Source organism: Schistocerca cancellata, chromosome 2 (assembly GCF_023864275.1).
Source record: "Schistocerca cancellata isolate TAMUIC-IGC-003103 chromosome 2, iqSchCanc2.1, whole genome shotgun sequence".
NCBI classification, from domain to species: domain Eukaryota; kingdom Metazoa; phylum Arthropoda; class Insecta; order Orthoptera; family Acrididae; genus Schistocerca; species Schistocerca cancellata.
In genome coordinates, this window is record NC_064627.1 from 935,249,937 (window position 1) to 935,274,941 (window position 25,005).

Below are 25,005 nucleotides of genomic sequence, written 5' to 3' on the forward strand. Positions count from 1 at the left end.
TTGCACAATGGCGTGCGTTAAAGCGTGTTGTACGTTCTGTGAAGTCTGTTTCTGAGCGGGGACCGGCCCAAAAATTGGCCTGTCCAGGTTACGGAGACGTTGTCGCAAGGGCCAGACGAACATCCCTCGTACCGACGGTCAAGTTTTGGAACGATATCCACTCAGGAACAAGCTTTACTACGGTAAGCTGTTTTATCTGTTCTTTTGTTTCATTCTAAGTTCCGTAAACTTATTTCAGATTATTTACTTGCAGTATTCATTTCATTAAGACATTCTATGTACGGCAATATTGTATTATATTTCACCTTATTTTGCATTTAGTAAGTTACTTTGAATTACACCATATTGAGACAACCATACGTTCGATATATATATTCGTAGAGATGTACAAGTAACAGTCATTGTGTTGGAGGTAGCCGCCGAATGCTAACGAATTTAACACTTCTGTTTCAGGAAAAGAATCGGACCTGTCGTTCCAAAAGGGCGCTGATTCGTCATTTCGATGACGGCGAAGTCATCGAGTTTGTATTAAAATCTGGATATTATATATCCGTGAATAATTACTACAGAAACCGAAGGTTTCCTTGAGGGTGGAATCGGATAACATCGTTTTGTGTTATGTGCTTTACAATTTACGGCCCTGAAGTTGTAAAGTCTTCCAGTGACAGTGTTTACGTGCATATTTAGTGATCCGCGTGTGCGGAACCGTAAATTAGGTGTTTATTTAGTACAAACTGCAATATCTTGTGTTCGTGTGTAATTGCCAAGGAGATCCAAATGCAAGTGGAAAATACTCCCACCTTTAACCTGCCTATTTCAAGGCTGAAAGATCAGGAAGATGCTGCTCCGCAAGACCAGCAGCAGCAACAGCAACAACAGTTGCAGCAACAGAATGCCGTCAGTGACGCGGACTGTGATTTGCTCAAGCCTGATGCACAGGCGCCTCCGCCGGTGGCCCAGGGTGGCTTGTGCCCGAACCTCCCCGTTGTTCCTCCACCTGTGTCACCATCTTCGAGACAGTTCCCTCCAGTTTCTCTCGTCGCCGATAAGTACCTGATGCTGGAGCAAGTTGAAGGCAGCACGCTATGCCGGTGTATTAACGTCCATACGCAAGAGGAACTCGTGTGTAAGGTAAGATTTGATTTGTGTATACCATCATGTCAAATTTATTGTCTCATATTTGTTTCGGATTCACTATGAAAAGAAACTTCTGCTGCCCCAAATTGACTTGCTTTTGTTGACACTGGCGTGTATAACAGTTTCTGTGTGTTTATTTTTTATTTAAAAGCGGTAACGGTAAGATGCTTAACTTGCATATGCTCGTCTTTGTTTTATGGGCTTTTGACACAACGAAGTGTGTGTCATCGGCGAAAACAAATTTTTTAGTAGTATAAAAATTTGCGTGTAGTGTTTGTGTATACAATCTTTGGAAGGTTAGTGGACGCGACATCAATTTTGACGTTAGCGTTAATGCCAAACTTAGACGGTTGTAGAAGAAATCCGTTCGTCGCAATAGGCTAAAGGCACACAACGCATTCGTTGCCTTCTCCATGGTTGCCGTAAGTCATTGCTTGAATGCCGGAATATTTACAAAACAATTTCACCATCTGATGTTCCGTCATGTATGTACGTTATTTTGTATGACTTTTGAACGTCAGAGAGCAAACGAGCGTTTACGTGTCACTTTTGGAGCGTCAAACCGTTTGAAATAAAATATTGCATAGTAACCAACGTGAACATAGTTAAATTAAACAGAAGACTTCTTTTAATTGGCAAGTAGACGACGCTGCATTTACTTCCCCTTTCTGTATTATAACAGATTTCCATGTGTGTGTGTGTGTGTGTGTGTGTGTGTGTGTGTGTTCAGAAGTCGTAACAGCCATCTCGATATAACTCACCGAAATGACTGTAAAATACGTCTAACACTTCGTCTACAGTCGATCTATTTCTTACGTCTACAGGCGATCTATCCCATACTTACATCGGCTTCCTTAAAAGTTTTATCTTGAATTTCCTGCAGAACAAATACAGTTCACTAGGACCTAAAGTTACTATTTTCGGTATCGTGCAGGAACTAACATCAGCGGTGTAGTTGTACATCCATTTGTAACATTTAGTTGGAAAGTGATGTCTTCAGTAGCTGCGCCTGCAACATAGACGCTCCGGAAGACAGTCGAATGAGCGGTAATCGCTCTCAGCCGTCGGCGCTGACCTTGGCCTGATGTTCCGGCCTGCCGCTGCACTTGGCTGGCGCTAGCAGCGCTGCGGCTGTGCTTGCGTAAACTGGAGACCTTGTGCAACTCGGGCCAACAGGCGTTTTAATCTTGCTCCATCCTGTACAACATTGTTCCACGGAAAAGGGAAATTTCATCCATTGCCACTTCAACAGATTGATACTAGAGATTGAAGAACACCTTGCTCATCTGTGTCGTGCCCACACATTTTTTTCCCCAACAGGCCCAATGGAGATGAAATTGATCGAGTGACCATTTCCTGCTCTATATTTGCCCATGCGAAGCGAGATAGCTGTTATCGGTTCCAATATAGACGCGGTTGGGGTGAACGGTAAAATGTTTCAATTCATTCAGAATGGTAGTCAATGCGCTGTATTTAAATGTCGCCATAGTGCACCCAATTCGCAACTAGGTCAGCAGGCTGGCCTCGCCGCTCCGTATTCGTCACCGTCGGGAAAAAAGTGGGGCGCAAATTGCTTGTAACAGTCTGACCACTTCTCATATCTCCTGTCATGTACTACAGGGATAAAGACTGGAAGTGCGTTAGTCATTGATGAGGAATGCGAAAAGCACAAATTAAAATTTGTCACGGAGTAATAATAGTGATTTATTTATACACAAGTTGCCCAATATGGTGCCACAGTGTTTCGACCAAAACGAGATTTTTGTTCTGAAAATTTCAGCGTAATGTTCTTAATATGCAGAAGTTGTCAACAGTTGCCTGTTAGTATATATTTACTAGTATTGAACTATTAGTTGTTGCCTGGTGTATTTTTTCTCCCGGGTTTGAGCACGACCAGCTGCACAGAGGTTGTGGTGGCTGATGAAATGTCCAAGCTGTGGTGCAGTACATAGCTGTGAGCTTAGGTGAAGGGGCAGCTGAATAGAAATTAGTTTTCACTCTTGTGTGTTGCTCAGAATTGCATTTTTGTCATGGATTTCTAACGATATTGTTGCTGTAGATGGGTTAACCCTTTATTATAAATAGTATTGGTATGACATGAACTGAAATAGTAACCTGAAAAATTATCTTGAATTTAATCAGTGTTATATGGCATGTATTGAGATCTGCGATTTTGTTGTACATTTATGAAATAAGTTTTACTGTTTGTCACGTTTTGCAAATAATTATAGAGGGGATGTTACGAAATCTGTAGACGACGGTGATGGCACCTCTGCGACGTAAACTTGGCACTGAACTATTTTACGATCTGCAAATTGTGCTGCAAACTCATTTTCATTGAAATAGTTGAGTGCATAAGGACTAAAAGAGGAAATATAGTCATTAATGGACATTCGTTATTACGTGTTCGAAGCACGTACATAGGCGTCATGGCATCACGGCAAAACTCTCTAAAATATTTGCGCGTTAGGAGATGGGCCGCAAATTGCGTGGCCTAAGCCTGTGTTGGTGGTACAGGTGGTGGGACGAGAGGCGGGCGGCCTGCTGGCAGCGCACCATCGACTGGACGAGCACCCGCACGTCAACCGGACGCGGGAGGTCGTGCTGGGCCCCAGCTTCCTGTACCTGGTGTTCCCGAAGGCGCACGGGGACCTGCACTCGTACGTGCGCACGCGGAAGCGCCTCCGCGAACACGAGGCGCGACAGCTGTTCCTTCAGATCGCCGAGACGGTGCGCGCCTGTCACGAGGAGGGCATCGTGCTACGAGATCTCAAGCTGCGCAAATTCGTCTTCGCTGACGCCGCCAGGTTGGTACCAGTGCCGCTTTACCGCAGCGTTTCATTGCTCTGGTTCGTTACGTGGCTCTAACCAGAACCGCCTACAGATGGCTCTGCTGTCTGTGGCCACGATTGCGACTGTGCAGTGCAGCCAACTGATGGTGGGCTGTTGCCAACTTTGGCGTGCGGCGACAGAAGCTCTATGTAAAATTGAACATTCAGGTCTTTATTTTGTGGCCGTGAACTTCGATAGCTCATAAAAATACAAAACGATGTAGATATACCAATGTTTTTGTTGTGTAATACAGTGTAATAGTGCCACTTCTGTTTGCACAGAATTTATGGCAAAAGCACTCTTGGTTGCCAACACACATAATCAGAAAAACGCATCTCGTGCATAATAATGAACTGGACGTGCGTAAATGGAAGCATACATATTTTTATTAGTCGCAAGGTGCGGCGCACAAAATAGATTTTGCTTTAGAGCATGTAATAATACCTTGAAGCATCCTGTGCATATTTTACGTACTTTGCCTTTAGTTGCATAGCAGTTCAGTAACGTGAGTTTAGCTATACGTCACATTGTTATAGCCATTATCTGCCATTAACAGCAAAAGTATAGCGTAGAAGGAACTCTGTCAGCGGTTGCCGTGAGGTATGGTGGAAACAAGAGGTGTGCAGTTGTTCCGTGCTATGCAGTCAATGAGAGAGCTGCAGACGGACGACGTGTTCCAAAGTGATTCAATCGGAAGAGTGTGAAAAGCTGTTGTAAACGTTGATTATAAATTTAATTACTCTTTGTTTGAGCCGCAGTTGTTTAAACTCCGCTAGTAACTGCAAACCGAAGACAGCGTCGCATTCTATGACATTCGAAAAAATAAGTGGAAATATTTCTCCGCTGTGTTGCTACGCAGTTCATCTGCTCCCGCACAGTAAGTGAATCAGTTTTTCTTAATTAAATCATGGGCGAAGGTAGGTGGGCCAGTGTTTGTTAATATATCGAACGTGCGCCTCTACCTACCTTCTTCCGTGGTTGAATTAAAAAACATTGATCGACTTACTCAAAAGTGTGTTTTTGTTGCACTTCCAGATAATTCCATCCATGCAAACCTTAGAGTCTTTAGCCATTTCACCGCTACATTTGATTAATTTTTCGTGTCTCTGCAATTAATCCATGAGACATGCACCAACGGATGGCATCGTTTTGCAGAACTAAATCGCTTAAATCAGCCCGCTTTGTAGCAGTAGCAGCCATAATCGCAAAATATTACTCACTAACACACCAAAAAATAGCAAGCAAAACAAAGACTTCATCGTCGGCGTTAGAAATACATTTCCCCTGTTCTGGCCTCTTATTTGAATAGGTCAGACTCGTCCCACTGGCTAGGCGAAACTGATGCGTTGTCAGCCTATGAGCAGTAGGTAGTCACCGCCGCGACCTAGACGTGATCTAGACGTTAGATGCAGTTTTCTAGCAGACTTAGACATACTTTATTTTCCGGGCCTTGAAAACAAAGTTCTAACGACAACCTTCCTAGCATAAGGGCTGGTAAATTATATAAACAGATTAGCTGTTTCATCACAAACTTGATACAAGGAGGGCGTTTATACAGCTTGTACTGCATTAAATTTTCATTTGAGGGGAAAGTTCTGCCACAAAGATGTATATTCAGATTATTGCTCAGCTTTCGGATCAGTGTGACGCGAAAATTGTGTATAAGTAACACTGACCCCATGATTTACGTAAAAAGAACGTGATACTATGAGCGCCAACCCGAAAAGGGAATATTTTGCACGTTCATGCCATCTCGAATAACTGTAATTTAGGATAACCGGTACCTACTCTTTTTTTCATGAACATACTTGCACTCAAAACGGGCCTGTTAAAAGTAGCCTTTACATGTGAAGAGTGATTATGGGTGCCCGACGAATAAGACAAGTCGTCTGCATAACTACTTGTACTAAGTGTCGGCGACACGTAAATGTTCAGCAAGTGATTCAGCGTTTCGTGCGATGCAAGCCTATAGGCGGACAGCAATTTCGGTGATTGTTCACTGTAGGTGACTGATGAATGCATGTACGGTAAAGACACACAGAGGCAAGATGATGAAACGATGCCGGCTCAGATGTTTTGGGAAGTCACACAACTGTACACAGTGCAGCTGTTAGGAATTTAACCTGTTTGCGCGAGATACTGGTGATACGAAGTTTTGAAAGTGGCTACACGTCAGCTGTCTCTGCAAAGGTGGCCTGTACGAATGACAAAACTTACTTCTTCCAAGGAACTGGAAAGTGTTAGTGGTGGTCTCTGTGCTTATTAAAGGGCTTTCGCTAAGGCCGGTATTACAGTATAAAATTTCATTGTCAAAGATTTGATCAAAGATGTGATCAAATATTCCGTCAAATATATTTGACAAAGATCTTGGACGTAGCGCTAGAAGGGGTATTACACTGTCATCATATGTTTCGTCAAAGTGCAAGATGGCTGACAACAACAACTTGTTATTAACCGCAGCAGTTGCATGTACCACAACTGCACTGTGTGCACATGCGGAAGGGAAGCGGGGAAAAAAGGTAACACATCTGGGTGAAGCCGTGGGTTTTACGACGACGCGATAAAAGCATTCAAAACTTGTTACGTGAGCTTATAGTGGAGGACGTCAAGTCGTACATCAATTACTTTAGAATGGATGAGCATACATTTCTGTATGTGCTCAATGAAGTGTATTCTCATATCACAAAGCACAATATTCACTTACGAACTGCTACATCTGCAGAAGACAGGCTCACTGTAATACTGATTCCTTGCTACAGGAGAGAGTTGGGTTAGGTTAGGTCAGGTCAGCTCTCCAATCTTCGTAATCTATTTTTGTATTCAGCGTGTCTCACGTTGTAAAGCGCCTCATCAGCTTCATACATCTCTATTAATTTTGTAGTTGTCGGCTCACACCAATTGTATTTACCAGCAATGTTTATAAAAACACTACAGACGACAGAATGCAGCGATGCTAGCGCTCCATGTCGTAACATGTCACATTGAAGTGAACAGAAGACAGCGACTTCTTTGATCAAATGTACAGCGAGGCCCTAGATTTGATCAAATATTGAAAGATTGGACGACATTTGACAACGTTCCCTATTACACCATCAAATATCTTTGACAAAGATATTTGATAGTGTAATACCGGCCTTAGCTGCTTCCAAAGAAGTGTGTGTGTGTGTGTGTGTGTGTGTGTGTGTGTGAGAGAGAGAGAGAGAGAGAGAGAGAGAGAGAGAGAGAGAGAGAGAGAGAGAGACGGGGGGGTGGAGGGGGGTGCAGCTGGTGTCGGCGCCACGTGCGAGGCTTGCGTTCTCTTTGTGCTCTGCCGTGTTGCAACTGCAGTGGGCTGGGCTGCCCAAGGTCCGTGACGAAACGCCGGCCCACCTGCCTGCTTAGGAAATGAAACGGGCGGCGCCGAAAGTAGGTGACCTCGGATACCACGCCCCCAACGGACGCGGCCGGTCGTATCCTTGACCCTCGGGCGGGTCTCCTCTCCTTCGTAGAGAGCTGTCTTCAATCGATCAGTTTAAACACAAGAGCTGTTTATTGACAATCGTCGTCTTGGGTGAAATAGCGTCTTTGGAACCAACGGATAATGGGAGACCAGCAGATTACCGTAGGATCTGAAACACGGTGTAAGTTGCTACTTACGCACAGGCAGCTTTTTGCCAGTTTTGGAAGTCACAATGTCTTGGAAAGGAAATGGGAGTTTGAAAACACTCAAGGGTACTGTCTGAATGACATAAATTTTGTTCCCTTTACGAGAAAGTCTCGCTGGGTCAGTGGTAAATTGCCACACGACAGATTCCGAGGCACTTGGTTCGATTCCCGGTCAGTTCTAGGATTTTTTGTCATTTATCACTTGTTCCACATCTCACAGTATTTGATGGGAAAACGCTGAGTTGCACCGATTTTTTGTGTCCACTTTAACCTGTATGTCCCTCTGTAAATGATGGGAAAATCAGTTGAAAGGCAACAGCACACCCCCTCTAGCAGTACCATGTTTAGGGAAGCACTCCAACCCTAGAGTTGATGGCAGCTTTACTTAACGAGAAAGATTGCGAATTATATAGTCGTGTAGATGGCGGCGTTTCGGAGTCCCGCGTGAATGAAGTAAGAATAGTCTGCGAAAGATTCAGGCAACGGGCACTAGGCAGCGAGTTCACGGTCTGTAATGACGTAAGGATTTGTATAAGGAAATATGGCTTAGAGGCATGTCATTCTGTATTTCCTTCCTGAAGATGTGGCGGCACTGAGGAAACATGGTCTACCAGGTTTTTGAGTCACGCTATCAAGCAACCAACCTCTAAGCCGCTGAAGCGGCGTAGTAACGAATGACCTCGTGGTAGACCAGGTCTCGGCCGTCGGAGGTGTGCAAACCGCTGCGGTGCCGCAAGAAGTCGCCAATTACAGCTGACCTCAGTGTTCCATTTCCGTACGTCGTGTATCTGAGCTGTGGCCAAACCAATTGGTACCTTGTGAACTTCCAGTATTCTGGCATGCCATTTTTGTGCTTTTTCCGACTTGTTGCTAGTGTTTAGTAGTCTATATTATCGACGTGGTGTGTGCTGTGTTCGCGTATGCCAGGAGTGTATAGTGACATGTAGTCGCTGTACGTGGGTGCTGTTGCTGCCGGCGCCATCGTTTCATCGCAGAGCCGTGTAAAATAACTGACATTAGGTGGGGAGGTGGTAGGGGTAAACCTGACCTTCACCTGCGCGCTGGCTGACGCAAGCGGTTTCAGCTTGCGCACTCGCCGCACTTGTTCCGGCAATGGCGTCGCTGACGACGTAATCGGCATCGAGAACACAGGGCGAATAGCGTGTCCTAAAATAGCACTGCTTTTATCATACTCTTCACCTTTTAAAATAATTAACCGGATAATCCTAAGTATATTACACGGCAATGTTGCTACATTGTGGCGGTGTTTTACTGGCTGCCTGAATCCCCAATGTATGTGGAGTGTACAATAGTGTCGAACAGTACTAAAATTAAAATATTTCATGTATCCTTGCGAGAATAATGGCTCATATGAAAATGACAGATTAGTCGAAACTGGCCAGTCGTGACTTATAAATAATTTTATTGAATGAAAGACAGCCTTCCAGGAAAACTCATTTTAGTTGGTGAACTTATCTTGGATGTTGACCTGTACATATAGACAAATGCTAACACGAAAATTTATATAACTGCCACTCGTTTGAAGTTGTCAAACATGACAAGAGCTAACTCTGTCCTTAGAAGGGACGATTGTAATGGGAACTGGTCGGTAAATCAGCTTATCCGAGCACACAATAAAAGGGAAAGGGTTGAAACCAAGGTACAGACAGGTTTGCCTGTTGTGAATTCAAAATCTTAAATGCAGCAGCTCAGTTGTAGTCTTGACTTTACAATCTGTTATAAAAAGTTTGGCTATGGCTTTACTCACTGTCAACAGATGTTTTTGAATAGATTTGGTGTCCAGTGAACTATTGTCAGCCGGGACACAATCGTACGACGTGGATTATTGACGCTGCCTCGAATTTTCTGTACTGTTTACGATACTGCTCCAGAGTAAACTTTTTTTAAACCGGGACGTGATCATGCCATCGGCTGTCAATGACACATGCGTTGTCACTAATGTGACAGCTCGCACAATTTTACTTGCGTCCTGAGCCGAGGGTGCTGGGGAGTAGAAGCTTGCAGATTGGAAGCTAGCAGATTGGCTGGGTGAGGCAAGCCCTGCCTCCTCCTCCCGCAGCCGCCAGCTTACAGCATCCAAAAGGAATGAACGTCTAAGAAAAGGTCGCAGAAGTGACACGAAAGTTGATGGCGAGTTGTTACTTGGACCAGGTACAGCCTCTTCGCTCACTTCGTTAAATGATATAAACAGTCACTACGCACAAGACTGCACCGGGTCAACACTATATTCACAACGGCTGCATATTTTACTGCGCGCAATACAGTTACGTAGCTAATGTTGGCAGCAGTTACGTAGCTAATGTTGGCAGCGACAGTAAACATTCGAGATCGACAAACTTCCACCGTTCAGAGCGGCGAAGTAAAAAGAGCTCCATCAGTACAGGAAGTGCAAGAATCGAAGGGGGCGTTCGGTCATCTGAAACCTCTCCCCCATTTGACTGCGTGGACGACAAGTCGCATCGTCGTCGTCTAATTACCCTCACTTGCGCAAGAAACTCTACCCGTCCTGGTTTATGATGATCCCCTGATCATACGGCTACACTTGTGGTTGCAGCATGATGGGGCGCCCGCACATAAGTCGGGCTGTGCGCGGATATTGAAACGAATTCTTAGACAGCCAGGTAACTGGCAGAGGTGTTCGTAGGACATGGCCCCCCGCGATCACCAGACGTGACGCCACCGGACTCTTTCCTGTGGGCGCTCTGGCGCCAGAGGTTGGGGAGGCAGAGAAGCGATGCTGGGTCACTATCACTTCCGGCGCAAGCCGTGGGGAAGAAAGTGCCGTGCCCGGTCGTCGGCCTTGAATAGAGTGGCGGGGCGCCGCGTTGTCGGCTCCGGAGAAAGCGGAAGGCGGCGGCGACTGGCGCGCCTCCAGTGGCCACTGTCGCAACCCGGCGCGCCGGTCGTCGGCCCTCGCAGCCCTTCTCGTGCTGCTCTCGGCTGCTCAGCACGGCAGGTGCAGCTGCTGACGTGGGCGACTTCAGTGGGGGTTGCCGCCTGTGCGTAAGACGCAGTGAGAACCCGATGGCCACGTCATTGGCGTCGGACTGCGTGCCATTGTAAACCACATGTAATATTTGAGGACATAATCAAGCGATGGTTGTGAACCCACAGCGTACTTCCTGGTGGTACTGCAGTCTAGGTACAGAAGGAAAGCTTTCATAGAGCACCGCAATTTTTTACTACTTTGTGAAGACGGTCGCTGTCATTGCAAAATTTTTGCCATCTGCTCGTTTTGCTTCACGGCTGTAGCTGCTTCAGTAACCTTTGTTATGTCAGTGCACATCCCACATAAGAGACGTTAAATCACAAGGACACCGGAAGACTGTAGGTTCTGTGCTCTTCATTCATCTGCCCGCTTTGTCCACTAGTTTTCAAATCCATGCAGTGCGCGGTGTATTTTTAATTTTACATCTGCATGTATGAAGCTATGAAGCCGTAGTACTACCATGCGGATTTCTCATACGATCTTTACCTCTACAGTACGAAGGCTACTCGGAAAGTAACTTCCAGTCGTTAGCGAAATGGAAACCACAGTGAACATCAAAAATATTTTATATGCAGCAGTTTGCTGCACCTTCCAGCTACTTCTCTACATAGTCGCCACGCCGACTTAGACATCTGTCGTGGCGTTGTACCAACTTTCCAATACCCTCGTCATAAAGGTGTCCGCCTGTGCTTTCTGCCACTTCTCTACGCTGGGCTGCGGTTCGTTGTCTGTGCCAAAGTGTTGTCTTCATCGCCAGCGGTTTATGTGAGCAGAGATGAACATGAGTGTGTCAAGTCTGTGTTGTATGGTGGGTGATCAAAACTTCCCATCGAAAACGCTGCAGGCGAGTCTTCATTGCCCCTGCAGTGTGCGGCCGAGAATTGTTATGAAGACGAGCCGTATGGGACGGCCATCCTGATTTAGGTTTTCCGTGATTTCCCTAAATCACTCCAGGCAAATGCCGGGATGGTTCCTTTGAAAGGGCACGGCCGACTTCCTTCCCCATCCTCCCCTAATCGGATGACCTCGCGGTTTGGTCTCTTCTCCCAAGCAATTGCCCCCCCCCCCACACTATGGGACTTAACTTCCGAGGTCATTAGTCCCCTAGAACTTAGAACTACTTAAACCTAACTAACCTAAGGACACCACACACATCCATGCCCGAGGCAGGATTCGAACCTGCTGCCGTAGCGGTCGCGCGGTCCCAGACTGTAGCGCCTAGAACCGCTCGGCCACTCCGGCTGGCGAAATGCGTAACAATTACATTGTGTGGGGATGAGTGAAATCGAGCGAAATTTCCCCCACCCCTTCCATAGTTGACGGGAGGTATTATCCTGGACATCTTTACGTGCTCATTGTGTGCACAGAACTGAAAAGAGCGACGTAACGTGATCGACAGGCATACTAGACACTGCCGAACTCATCCGTGCCAAGCTCGTATCGGACCGAACTTTCCGAATAGCCCTCGTGCAGTGTTTTGTGTTGGTCGTATGAGTCAGAGCGTGCTCTCAGCTTCAGCTGGCGCTCTGCGGGGTGGATCATCCCATCCAGCACCCTGTGCGTCACGGCTGATGACGCAGCCTGCCAATTGCACACGCCTGCGACACGTCACCTTCCTACGTAACAGCCTCCTCCCTCTCTTTGTTAGTCTTATAAAAGATTCGTCCTTCATTCTGCCGGTCCGTTATCTGACTCTTCTTCGACACAATGATTCAGAGACGTACATTTTTTTTCTGGCCCCGCAACTGGCAATGTCTCTGGCCTGCTTTAGACGAAGTTTTAGTTTAGTATTTTTTAATCTAATATTGCTCGACGTTATAGTATAATAAAAATTACGCGATAGTTGACACTTCACACGTTGTACCTAGATTTCTCCAAACAGAACTCTCAGCGTCAAACTCGAACCGTTCGCCGTTGCCGTAAGTGTTTCTTGTCCGACTTTATTTCATGATGTGTTTGGATCCCGAGTCATGGATCTGGCCCCTCTTTCGTATTTCATATCACACACACACACACACACACACACACACACACACACACACACACACACACACACACACACACACACACACACACACGATGCTAACGAAATACACACGTTTCATACACAGCGCTAACCACACACTATTGGATCCTTCCATAGAAGACGCCATTTAACGTCATTTATAGTAATTGTTATCGCAGAGCTCGACTTGCACTAGGATTCTCGCGACATTGCGCGAAGCCGTATTTTTGAAGACTTGTCAATCGTTCCGACTGGGACCCCAGAGTGATAAATAAGAGCATTTTGCAGTGTAACGGCCTAGCGTAGTGGTTACAGTGTAAGCCTTACGTGAAAAAGGTCAAAGGCTCGAGTCACGGCAATGGCAGCGAAATTTGTTATTTTTCTGAATCTAATCAAGACTTCATCATTTTTATTCAATTAATTGATTTAAACTATTTTTTAATTTCTAATAATTAGTCGCGTCATTTTCATCATAGTATTGGCTTTATTTGCTCGTATTTTTTTCTATCTATCTTTGTTTTTAGTTTGGAATCCCTAAAATATACAGCCAACGAATTGTCAACCAGAACGGTTTGTCCGTTGGTAGCGTGGCATGACGTTAGCCAATGTGAGTACAGTTTCAGGTAACCAATGACAACGAAAAATTAGTTTGCTTGAGAAATTACTTTGCTTTTACCGCTAAAATTGAAATTTTTCTGCGGACGATGTTTGTGCAGACATGTGAAATTTTCCTGTCTTGAATTTGCTCATAGAAGTGAGCCTTAAACGCCGTGTACAAAGCGATCGTGATTTTAGTCGTGCCGCAGACTGTTGATCGCAGTTTTCTCGGACACATTGCGCAGCACGAGGTTGTGGTTAGGTTAAGACAAGAGTTCAAATTTCAGGGCTACAAAACATGTCGTCTGCCGCACTTAAAATCAGGTGTCGGCATAGCATTTTCCATTTCCGTCATACCTCGCGGCGGCCGCTTCCCATATTGGTCAACATTAAACATCAACAGCATTTCTGAAGTGACCCGCCGTGTTTGTGTGTCGCGTATGACCAAGCGGTAGCCGACAGCAGATGTAGCAACACTGTAGTGACAAGTGACAGAAGTAGTAATTTTAATCGGACTGTAAGTGTATAGGTACCTGGGTATTACTGTGTTCTTGGGAAACAGCTGTGGAGAAGAGCAGTAGGTGAACTGTTTGAAGTGGCGTAAAATGGGGAAGGCCATATAATGGATAAAAACTCGCTCTTGTTTTGCTCGAGGGATGTTGTGTTACCGATACTGCCTGCAATGAAGACATGTTGGTGCTTGCTGCGAGCGAATGGAAAGGGAAGAAGTGGAAAGAGTTACGGATTGACATGTTCTCGGTCGGCACCAGCACAGCCGTGAGAGAAGGGAGACGTGTTGCGGCGGCCCGGCGCCCCGTCGGAGCCCTTGACTTTGCGGGCGTGGCGGCTGTCGTCAGCGCCAGGAATAGCCGGCAGCTACCGCCACAGCCGCATTCCCCATAAGGCGCCGGCCTTGGCCGCCGCTGGCGACGCAAATACCCCCGGTGAATGGCCGGCGCCCCATCCCTGCCGTGATGATGTCCAGTCTCAGAAATAGCGGCCCACACACCGGAGCTTCCGCTTGCCACCACCTACTTCCCTCTCGGTCGCTGCGAGAGTACAGGGCAAGTGCCGTCAAAAAATCAGCATTTGCTACACCGACAGACGTAGTAACTTTCTAGTTTGACGCAAGCAACATCTCGAGATTTTCGGCGGTAAACAACCGGGGGGGGGGGGGGGGGGGGAGTGGAGGAGGAGGAGGAGGAGGAGGGGGAAGCGACCAGAAATTGGGGTCAAAAATACTAAAACACGTCGAAACACTGTGTAGACGCTGCCTGCTCCGTGGCTGAGGGTTAAGCGTGGCAGAACGCCAAGCAAGGGGTTCGATTCCCGGCTGCGTCGGAGATTTTCTGCGCTCAAGGACTGAGCGCTCTTCACCCTAATCGACACGCAATTCGCCCAAATGGCGTCAACTAAAGACTTGCAGGACGCTACAGGTCTACCCGACGGGAGGCCCAAATCGCAACTGTGGACACTAGAAAATCATAATAGGTGGTTTCAAATGGTTCAAATGGCTCTGAGCACTATGGGACTTAACATCTATGGTCATCAGTCCCCTAGAACTCAGAACTACTTAAATCTAACTAACCTAAGGACAGCACACAACACTCAGCCATCACGAGGCAGAGAAAATCCCTGACCCCGCCGGGAATCGAACCCGGGAACCCGGGCGTGGGAAGTGAGAACGCTACCGCACGACCACGAGATGCGGGCCGGTGGTTTCCCAGACGTCATTTAGGAGAATGTTACATTTCGGATGCCTCTCCCACAACGTGTTATGCAGTTTCCCAGCCAGAAGATGATACGTTTGGAGACCAGTAACATTCGCATTTCGACAGGCATCACTGAAAACTGTCGTGGTTGCTATACGTAAAACGGATTGGCACTTTAGCACTTCGTTCCGACGTGAGTAATTAACCATTCCGCCAAAATAATTCCGGGCTGGATCAATTGAAAAGTTAGTGGAATCTGAATCAGAAGGAATTAGATTTCGTTTCTGAAAAATTTAAATGCTGAGGCTTTTTTTTTCCACAGTGTAAAAATGCTTTCTGCCTTTTGTAACTTCGCCTCCTGCACAACACAATTGTTTTTAGGGGTTCCGTACCTCAGTCGGTAAAAGCGGAACCCTTATCTAATAACTTCGTTGTCCGCTTGTCTGTTCCGACGACTCAAAACACTTCCCACAGGAACGGGTAGAGATACCAAGTTTAAATTTGTCGGGAAAAAAAAAACTGAAGCTTTTTAGTGCAGTCAAGATACGACCAATTGTCACATATTTTGGTACTAATCAAATGGCAAAAGGTGCTTCGTGTTGGTCCAGAATCATGCAATTTGGCACGAATACTTTCAGCGTACAAGTAAAAGCAAAACTCCGAAATTGTTAATTTGTAAATATATCATACGAAAAAACATTTTTCTCGCGCTTGTTATCAGACTTCAAACTTGACATTAAAATATCCTAATCCCTGGGACCGATGTCTCCCTAATATCAATGTCGATAACCGACAAAAACTGTCAATATCTTAGTCATGGAACGTGTGAACTGTCTATATACATAATTAATTTTGTACGTACGGAACCGTCAGTGCGCGAGACCAACTCGGCCCTGGCCTGTTTTTCCTCTTCGCTTACCCAAGCGTTTCAGCGCCAGTTTCATCCGCTGTGGGGTCTAGGTCTTCCTTAATACGTGACCTATACGTCTCGAATTCACTTGGCAAACGCTCGTGAAACCTGAGTCTGAACAGTAAGCGGTTTGTTAATCACAGCTCTCAGCCCGTCCCCCTTCGCTGTTCCCATGCTGGCCGCGTGAGTCAGCGCCTCCTGGGCTCTCGGCTGCAGACCGCCGCCCTGGGGTGGTTCATCGAGGGCGGCACCCTGTGCGTCACAGCTGATGACGCAGACTGCCAGTGGCTCACGCCTGCGACACGTCACGCCGACGCGCCCCCTCCTATATCGAAAGCATACTCATTCGTTCTGAACACCATTCACCAGGACCCGGCAATTGTTGAAGTGTTCTTGAGCCCTTCTTCAGCACCGATCAGATTGCTTGGAAATGTTTCATTCTCCACCCTACACTCTACTCCCACATGCAGACAAACTGCTTTCCAGGGAGAGGAAAAGCGTTCCTCGCCACTTTGGGAAGCATCATAGATGCCGGAAGTGAGACATTAAACGCAGTGGTTCCGTGCTGGAACGTATCAGACAGGTACACGTGCGAGGGCCACCCCCATGCGGGAATAACTCTGTGAAAGACGTTGCGTGGACGTAAAAAGAAAATTGAGCAATAAAATCGTACCAAGAATGCTGTGCAATCAAATCAGCCACATTAAGAATATACTCGTGCGTAAACTGACACTGAAGAATGTTTTTGAAATTGCTAGTTACTAATTTTTTTTTCGTTGACAAGTTGAAAATTTTGCACTGAACATTTGTAATCAGTTTTCATTTACTTTTTCCGCCAAGGTTTAATATGGAATCTGTATTTTCTGCATTGTTAGTTGAACGACGACTGCATTACAGAATTTGTTGTTGTTGCTATTTAACAATTTTCATAGTTTTCTCTTGCACTGAATCTTTTTAGCGCGCCTTCGTCTAGCCACTCCCGTCATGTAATATACGCAGCATGTTTGCTGTCGTAGTTTTGCTCATTTTTCAAAAGCAACTGAAAATCAGCGGTAATAACAATGCCAAGCATATTTGCTGTTTGCCCATTCTAGCAGTTACTTGGATTTAACATCCAAAAGAGAGCTATATTCTCTCAATCGTCATAAAGTTACTGGAATCTCTTATGCAGGCTTGTACTTTTTACCAATCGAATTAGTGATGGGAATAAGGTGGAGTACCTGTACTGTTGGGCCTTAGGAAACTTAACTGTTCAGCTCATAGTCTTCGGCTAGAACCCAGCAGTATATTCCATTAACCTAACAGGTTTTCACCCTTCATGTGGTTGGTTATAGCCATTGGCCGTGTCGCAGTGGTAACTCCGGTTCCTGTCAGATCACCGAAGTTAAACGCTGTCTGGCTGGGGTAGCACTTGCATGGGTGACCATCCAGTCTGCCGAGCGCTGGTGCCAAGTGGGATACACTCAGCCCTTGTTAGGCAAACTGAGGAGCTACTTGATTGAGAAGTAGCAGCTCCGGTCTTGTAAACTGACATACGGCCGGGAGAGCGGTGCGCTGACCACATGCCCCTCCATCTCCGCATCCAGTGATGCCTGTGCGCTGAGGATGACACGGCGGCCGGTCGGTACCGCTGGGCCTTCATGGCCTGTTTCGGGCGCAGTTATGTCGTTGGTTATAGGGTGACATATTAAGTGCCGCTACAAGTAGTTCCAGCAGCCGATAGACTATTCAATTTTCTTTTATTACACTGAAAATTACGTGAATTAGAATATGTACTTAATGTTCTCAAGGCAAAGAATTGTAATTTTGTTGCGTGCTCTGCCTTGTAGCCAGCGACTCATATTTCTACTTCAGCTCACAGAACGCGCCAGGTTAGGCGAGAGCGCTAATGCGTTCCCGGACTCGGGTATGCGCGCCGAGGGCCGGTGTGCCAGCCAGCCTGGATGCGGGTTTTAGACGGTTTTCCACATCCCCCTAGGTGAATACCAGGCTGGTCCCCACATCCCGCTTCAGCTACACGACTCGCAGACATCGGAACACATCCGCACTATTCCATGGATTACACTAGACGCAGACAGCAGGGGTACACTAATTCCGTCCCGGGGGGTACAGGTTGGCCGCAGGAAGGGCATCCGGCTACCCCTAACCATGCCGACCCTGCGAACCGCGGGATAAAGGCACAAGCAAAAGAAAGACTTAAGCTCACAGAATACCACTTTGATATGTTGGAAGTCGCGTCAGCCGCCGCCTCTTTTTTTCTCGTGAGCCTCTCACAGCTCACATGGGAGAGAGAAAATGGCATCGCACCCATCTCAAAGCCCTCGACGACGACGACGTCGTCGTGCACTGGTTATTTGGAGAGCTGGGGTAGTAGAAGCCACTCTTTCATGCCCGGAGCCACTAGCACCCTGGATCCGTAGAAAGCGCGACGCGGAACAAAGCAGAACAGGATCTGCGTAGGAAAGTCCGTGACCGTGGTGTGTCTCCGCGACTGGCGGGAGAGAGCGCCGGCGCTTGGGAAATCCTTGAAGTAGGCCTTAACCCAGTTGCGGCCGGGGTGAACGGCCCCCGGCGGGCACCTGCACATTGTCGGCTCTGCGCCTGTTGCTGCATCGTCAGCGGCCGTTGGAGAAACCGGCCGTCTCTTGGGCCTTACGTAAGGCTCTGCCTCTCCTCTCCTCTCGAAATATGTATCGACCTGGCGAGCTGCTGGTGTGGCAACGCGGAAGACGCGCTGCGCTGTGCCGCAGTCGTGTGGCCGCCGGAGCCAATTACAGCTCTTACGAAACTGCTGTCCACTGCCGCAAAGTTCAGCACACAGGCCACCGATAGGTCGCACGCCGATGTCGCGACGGGATCGACTACCTCCTACCGGTCGATTTCGTCCATTGCGTTACTCCGTGGCTGTTACGGTCAGTCAGTTTTCTTTTTTTTCCACCTACCAAGAACCCACTTGCGATCTGGTGCGACCAGAGATAAAGACAGGTGAGTCAAAAAGGACTTTACAACTTTGGAAGGATCTGTAAACTTGAGTTAACTTACAGAATCTGAAGTTTGATTCACGTAGTGCATCAGTTCTCCATTCCGCCACCCGATACTGGCGCGGAGAGTGCGCGTAGTGTTTTGTTTGACACCACTAGTTTTTTCCTAGTTTTCATCAGAGATCGTGTGTATGATCGTCCCGCGCGAAACAATTTCGCCGACATGAAAAATCAAATCTACGCTGCCGTTACACAAGTTATGCCCTATCTACTGCGAGTGTGGGAAGACATTAACTACCGCAGGGGTGTTTGCTGCATCACAAATGGTAGTCATATCGAACCAAAGCGAAACTTGTATGTGAATCTTGAGGTTGTTTGTTGTAAAAACTTGACCGACTCTGTAAGTTATCTCAAATTTTCTGTGTCATTCCAAAGCCTTTTATGACTCACCTCATATAGCCAATCATAAGCATCGAAAGAAAGCGCGTAATTGCTAACAAACTAAATAAGTCGTTTATTTTTAGATATCAGCACAGTTGCTGAATTATCTCTAATATGTCGGATGTAATGCTAACAAATTTATTTGCATGTTATACGAATGTAGAAAAGTTTGGCTCTCGCGAAATACTCATTAACCTGTTCTGATAAGGCAGTGGTAAACTGAAATGGAATACGGAAATGTTCTAATAAGGAATGAACGGAGTCAGGTCTTAACAGTGGTTTAAAATAGAGAAATTCATGAAATGAGCAGAAATGTGTGTTAAGGTTGCTTTCATAAAAAAACTGCTAAAAATTAAATGGGGAAAATAACAGACTTTTAACGTTATCCAGAACGCAGACCATCTTTAGCTTCTGCAGCTATTCTGGAAAAAGAGGTATCTGGCAATTTCATTTCTCCAAAGTACCACTTGGCGATTCCATATAAATCTTCCACCTATTTCTTCCTGATGATTAACACTTTACTTTTTGTAGTTCTTTGCGAAACTTACTCTCGGTCTACTCAGAAACTGCATTGTATTGCACAATATATTCCATGGGTGTCAGTATTAATAAAGCTCTGCAGTCTTCAGTACATTGCACAAACCGTCAATACCGATCGCACTGTCAGACGGTCAATATTATTCTGAGCATGTGAGAGCCCGTTTAAGTTGTCTTTTCATTGTGCATACACGTATTCAAGGCGACTTCTGCAACACTCATTTTTGCGTTGTCCAGCATTAGCGCCGTAAGAGAAGTTGTGTAGAGGGGCTTAAATGTTAGTGGGCAGCAATTAAAGGTTTTTCTGTCGAGTATTTAACGCTGAAATCGTCAGCTTTTTCACCACTTTTGCAGTTTTCGTATTCACTTCCGTAGATAGTATGGATAGCGTCTGTTTCGTTGAATCTTCTTAATTTTCTAGTTCAACTTTTGGTTTTCCAAGCGAAGATAATGGCGTCTCGGGATTAAGAAAGCAGAGCCTGTGTAAAGGGAACCTGTGGGGGCTGAAAACGTGTTAATCGCATGGAATCGATCCTTCGCGCGCTATACAGACTGTAAGCCAGTAATTTTCTTGGGGCTATAGTATCATTGCAGTCGGATGTATTCCAGATGTTGTCATAGTGTATTCTCCTGCATACTCTTGCTGAGAAACCGTGGGTCCTGGTCGGCATTCATTAAGGTGAATGCTAAAAAAAAGTACATCAGCACTGCACATTGGCAATTGTCACATCCAGACGTCTCGGACGCTTAGTTTTAACCCAACCTGTGCCTATTACTAACATCGGAACGTGAAATTAATTCGTATTATTTTTTTAAAAAACCGTTGAGATGAAAAAGATGCCAATGACAGCCATTGGCGCGAATGTAGCCTTTCCCAGATCTGCACAGATCGTCGAGTAGCAAGTACGAAATATCGTTTTGTACTAATCTTTGGCCCTTGAGAATGTAAGCACATCACGAAAAACCGAAATAAGACGGCTGGACTGGGCCTGAACCTCGCTATTCCGGAATAAGAGTGCAGTTTATTAATGTGCCACCTCGTTCGGTGTAGGTGAACAGTAGACGTGAAGTGTGAACACTTTCTATTAGAGTAGGCCGTACTTAAAATGAGACGAAGTCCGTATTGTCCGCCTGTGAGTAGTCCGGCTGGCGCTGGGCGCATCCACTTTCCCCGTGCTTTCTCCGGATGCCGGCCGGGTTCAGTCAACCCGCTGCCCGCCCGGAGAGAGAGTGGATCCGCTGGCGGGCCATGGGCCGCCCGTGTTTCGCAACCCGTGCCGCATCGGCCAGTCTCCCCGTGATCTAGCGCACTTTTACCGATTTCACCGCCAACGTCCCCAAACTGTGCCGTGTGCTAAAAAATGAAAAAAGCCTCACAGATTTAGATGGTACGCCAGTGTTGTTTCACTTAACGTGTTCACTAGGTCGGCCTGTGGCCGTTGCACAATCGCGTCTTCATTGTCGCGATCACTCATTGTTGGATTTGGATTTGCAGCGTCCCAGGTGCTGTTACAAGGGGCGCGCGCGAGAGTATCTGTTCGCTGTCGCCGGCATATCGGGTCAGTCACTTAGCGTGGCGCAACGTGTGAACTCGTGGAAAGCCGATTCGAAAGGCAGGTGTAGCTGCCTGCGCAATACGGTGCCCGAAAGACGCGTGCTTTACAAAGAGAATTATTTCGAAACGGCCGAGCGTGAAATACCACTCGGCTTTATTTCGTCTACTTGAGCAACATTCATTGCGTCTCGTCTGTTTCTTGTCTGCGGGGCGTAGCGGCGATGGAGTTTTGACGTAGGCCATTCTTCGCTGCCATAAACTGGCACACGTCTGTGCGTTTACGGTTCCAGGGCGCTCATCTGTCGCATTTCGTGAAAAGTATTTGAATACCGGTGTAGCTATCCTTGACGAGCATTTTGTGTCAGCAGATAAAAACTATTTCATTGTCGTATACTGCAGTGATGTATTGAATGCCGAAATTCCGTTTCGAACTTAAACACATGCGCCTCTGTGGGATTGTCAGTGTGACGGTGGATTGGCGTGTGAAGAGGGGAGATGGGTACGGCAGGCAAGCGGAAGGTTTTGCAAGGTCTGACGTCACGTATTTCGAATGGAGAGTTGAGTAACGGCTGCGGCGGCCAGGAAACGAGCTGTTTGCAGTTACGACAGATCGATGAAAGAGCAGGACGTGTCGCCATGTGACGCGCGATATTCAGGGCCTTTTCGCACGTGAATTTACGTTTCGCGACCTCTTTATCTCGACAATGCAGGTAGAAAATCGTACTCGTGCACAGCTGAAGTGCCAATTGTTAAAATCGCACTCGGACACACAGTATTGTCAAATTTGTAGTCAAAACAACACATTCATGTCGTATTTTAAAACGCGTGCGGCCCAATTAAGGTAGGATGTTATGGGGGAGGGGGGAGAAAGTTGTTATATTAATCAATATTTCAAGTGAATTAACTTTGTGATTGCAATTGAGTGTTGTGTGAAATGCGTGGCAATGTAAAATTTTGCAGCTAAGTGCTTTATTTGACAGTTGCCTCTGAATAATTGTCCCGTTCGTCAAAGAATGTTATTAGTCAGTTAACTCGCCAGTCCCAGTGGCAGGTTGCCTATCTGGCAGCTTCTGGGGCATCAGAAATAGTTTTCAGTATTTTGTATAATTACTGACTTCATTAAAATGCTGGCATAATCTACTCATTAAGGCACATAATCTTACGTTAAAGGTTTTACACAATGAGTCAAGTATTAAATTTGGAATGCATGGCATGCCATGCTTAACTGATTAGCAAGAAATAATCACTTTTAAATTTCCTGTGTCACTCTCTCCACCATTTTTGTGCATAAATTTAATTCGTTTGTTTGTTTGTTTGCAGAACGCACCTGAAGCTGGAGACTTTGGAAGATGCTGTTGTTTTGGATGATCCGGATGATGATTTGCTACAGGATAAGCGAGGTTGTCCTGCGTATGTCAGCCCGGAGATTCTACGCAGTCACGCACAGTATTCGGGTCGGGCAGCTGATATGTGGAGTCTCGGTGTAATCCTGTACACTATGCTAGTTGGAAGGTAATCACCTTCTTTCAAAAACAAATTCAAATTAAAGTCTTGATAATTTTTCAGCATATATTTCTGGAAGTCGCCTGATGCTCACTTGCCTTTGTTTCTTCCAGGTATCCATTCAATGATAGTGAACACGCCAGTCTATTTGCTAAAATAAGCAGGGGCCATTTCGTCATTCCTGATCACCTATCATCTCGGGCAAAGTGCTTAATTAGGAGCCTGCTTCGTCGAGAACCCAGTGAAAGGCTGTCTGCTGAGGATGTGCTGCTACACCCGTGGCTCGCAAATGAAGAACAGTTGGAAAGCTCTTCGCGGCTTGATCAAGTAGTTCCAGTATTCAAAGCAAAGTGAACATCTCTCCAGAGGGACTGCTATAGACTTCTTCAGGAAGCCAAAAAATTTAAAACCGTGAAGGATGTTTGTGGGTCTATTTCCATGTTCAGGTTCCACAGCAATGTATATGAAATTTGACTGGGACCAGGAGCTGCATTTTGTATCCTGCATAGAGCATAAATATCCTAAATGTCATTCTAAAGTGAATTGACCATAAATTTTTGTGTTATTCACAAAAAGTTACGTTGCGCATTTATTGTTGTAGTTTTGGCTTATATGATAATTGCTGTGGCACAATGTTACCTGTGTCTTGCATCTGGAGTCACACATCATCAGTGACATAATTGCTCTTCTGGAGCAGGCACAAAGCAGCATCAGTTATGAAATTGTAAAGATTACATGTACCCGTTGAATATTCCTTTATTAGTATGTGTGTGATTTAGCAGTGTTAGCTGTGATTTGTTGTTTCCCAGTAGTGTCGTTGTTGTGCCTGTCCTACTGCTGCGACTACCCCCTCCCCGAGTTCCTGACCCTCACTCGCCCTGCCCCCCCTAGTGCACCTGTACTCACTGCAGTGTGCTTCCAGTCTGTGTGTGGCAGAGAGAGAGTGAGCTTTCGGTTGCTGCAAGAGATCTCATTGGCATGTTATGCAAGATGTGCATATTGTAGCAATTAACAAATCTTCCAGAAGGCATTTTTGAAAGTATGAATGTTGTGTGGTACAAAAAGTGTGATATTGCAATACATCACAGTAGCAAAAAGTTAATTTTTGTTTTGTTACAGTAAGACTTTTGGACTGATAATGCTAAAATTAAAGTGGCAGTTATAATGCCATTGCCATCTGTGGGAAACCACATATTCTCTTATATTCCATCAGAATCACTCAGTTATGTTTTAAAGACTGATTATCAGTACCAGGATGCAAAAAATGACACAACCAAAGATCTAAAAGTATTGGTATGTTAATTGCAATGGCAAAAATTTCAAGTACAAAAACAATGTCTGGTGTAAAAAGAAAAAAATGTGCCAGTGTCGCTTACACGACCCACTCCAGAGCTGGGTTTTTGGAGTCTGCCACAACTTCCATTGCATCCTGGTCTGAAGAGATATTTCGGTTAAAATTGTGATCTCTTTTTTTTGAAGTGGGATAGCCCTCAGGAAGGTGTACTGTCAAATGTCACACTAGAACTGAAATGTACATATATTTTTTTCCTGTGTAAATAGTTTACGTGAATATTTGTTAGTTTATGACTAGTAATAGTAATAAATAATTACTTCAAAATAATTGTGGGTTTTCTACTTTCTGTATCACATAAAAGAAAACATTATTTATTCCTCTGAAGATCATCTCGCAATGACATAGTATTTGTTAGTTATCGCGCGTACACACACACACACACACACACACACACACACACACACACACACGGTCATGAAAGGAACCATCCTGGCATTTGCCTGAAATGATTTGGAAAAAGCTAAGTACTCCTGAATATGAGGTCAGTGTCATAACTGCAAATTGTCACGGACCTATGTAATCAATTTTGTACACTGAAATTAAGAGCATTTTGAAAATGAATGGGGAGGAACTTCATAAATTAATGTCAACTCTTGTCTTTGGCAGAAAGAATTCTGCATATTTGTTTGCTCATATTAAAATTTGTAGTAATTGTATCCCCTTATTACAGGAAATTAAGCTTTTCACTGATGCCTTTTAAGTGACAAAGGTTTTTTCCAAAATACTCATCTATGACTGTTCGGGAATTGCAACAAATAATTCTGCTCAATTCTATGTATTTTTAAG

General features: G+C 45.7%; 1 protein-coding gene across 1 annotated transcript; it reads left to right on the top strand.

Moving 5' to 3' along the window:
- Nucleotides 1-24,486, top strand: LOC126162898 (tribbles homolog 2). Its single transcript, XM_049919706.1, has 5 exons — nucleotides 1-182; nucleotides 454-1,131; nucleotides 3,655-3,944; nucleotides 22,683-22,874; nucleotides 22,979-24,486. Exons 2-5 carry the CDS (start codon nucleotides 778-780, stop codon nucleotides 23,217-23,219), a joined length of 1,077 nt encoding a protein of 358 aa, XP_049775663.1. The 5' UTR covers nucleotides 1-182; nucleotides 454-777; the 3' UTR covers nucleotides 23,220-24,486.
- The last annotated feature ends 519 nt before the right edge of the window (nucleotides 24,487-25,005 follow it).

Excerpts from the sequence above, each read along its gene's own strand:
- LOC126162898 (XM_049919706.1), top strand. The coding sequence starts at position 778 with ATGCAAGTGGAAAATACTCCCACCTTTAACCTGCCTATTTCAAGGCTG. Across the intron at positions 1,132-3,654 it reads AAGAGGAACTCGTGTGTAAG|GTGGTGGGACGAGAGGCGGG; the intron begins GTAAGATTTGAT and ends TTGGTGGTACAG. Across the intron at positions 3,945-22,682 it reads GTCTTCGCTGACGCCGCCAG|AACGCACCTGAAGCTGGAGA; the intron begins GTTGGTACCAGT and ends GTTTGTTTGCAG.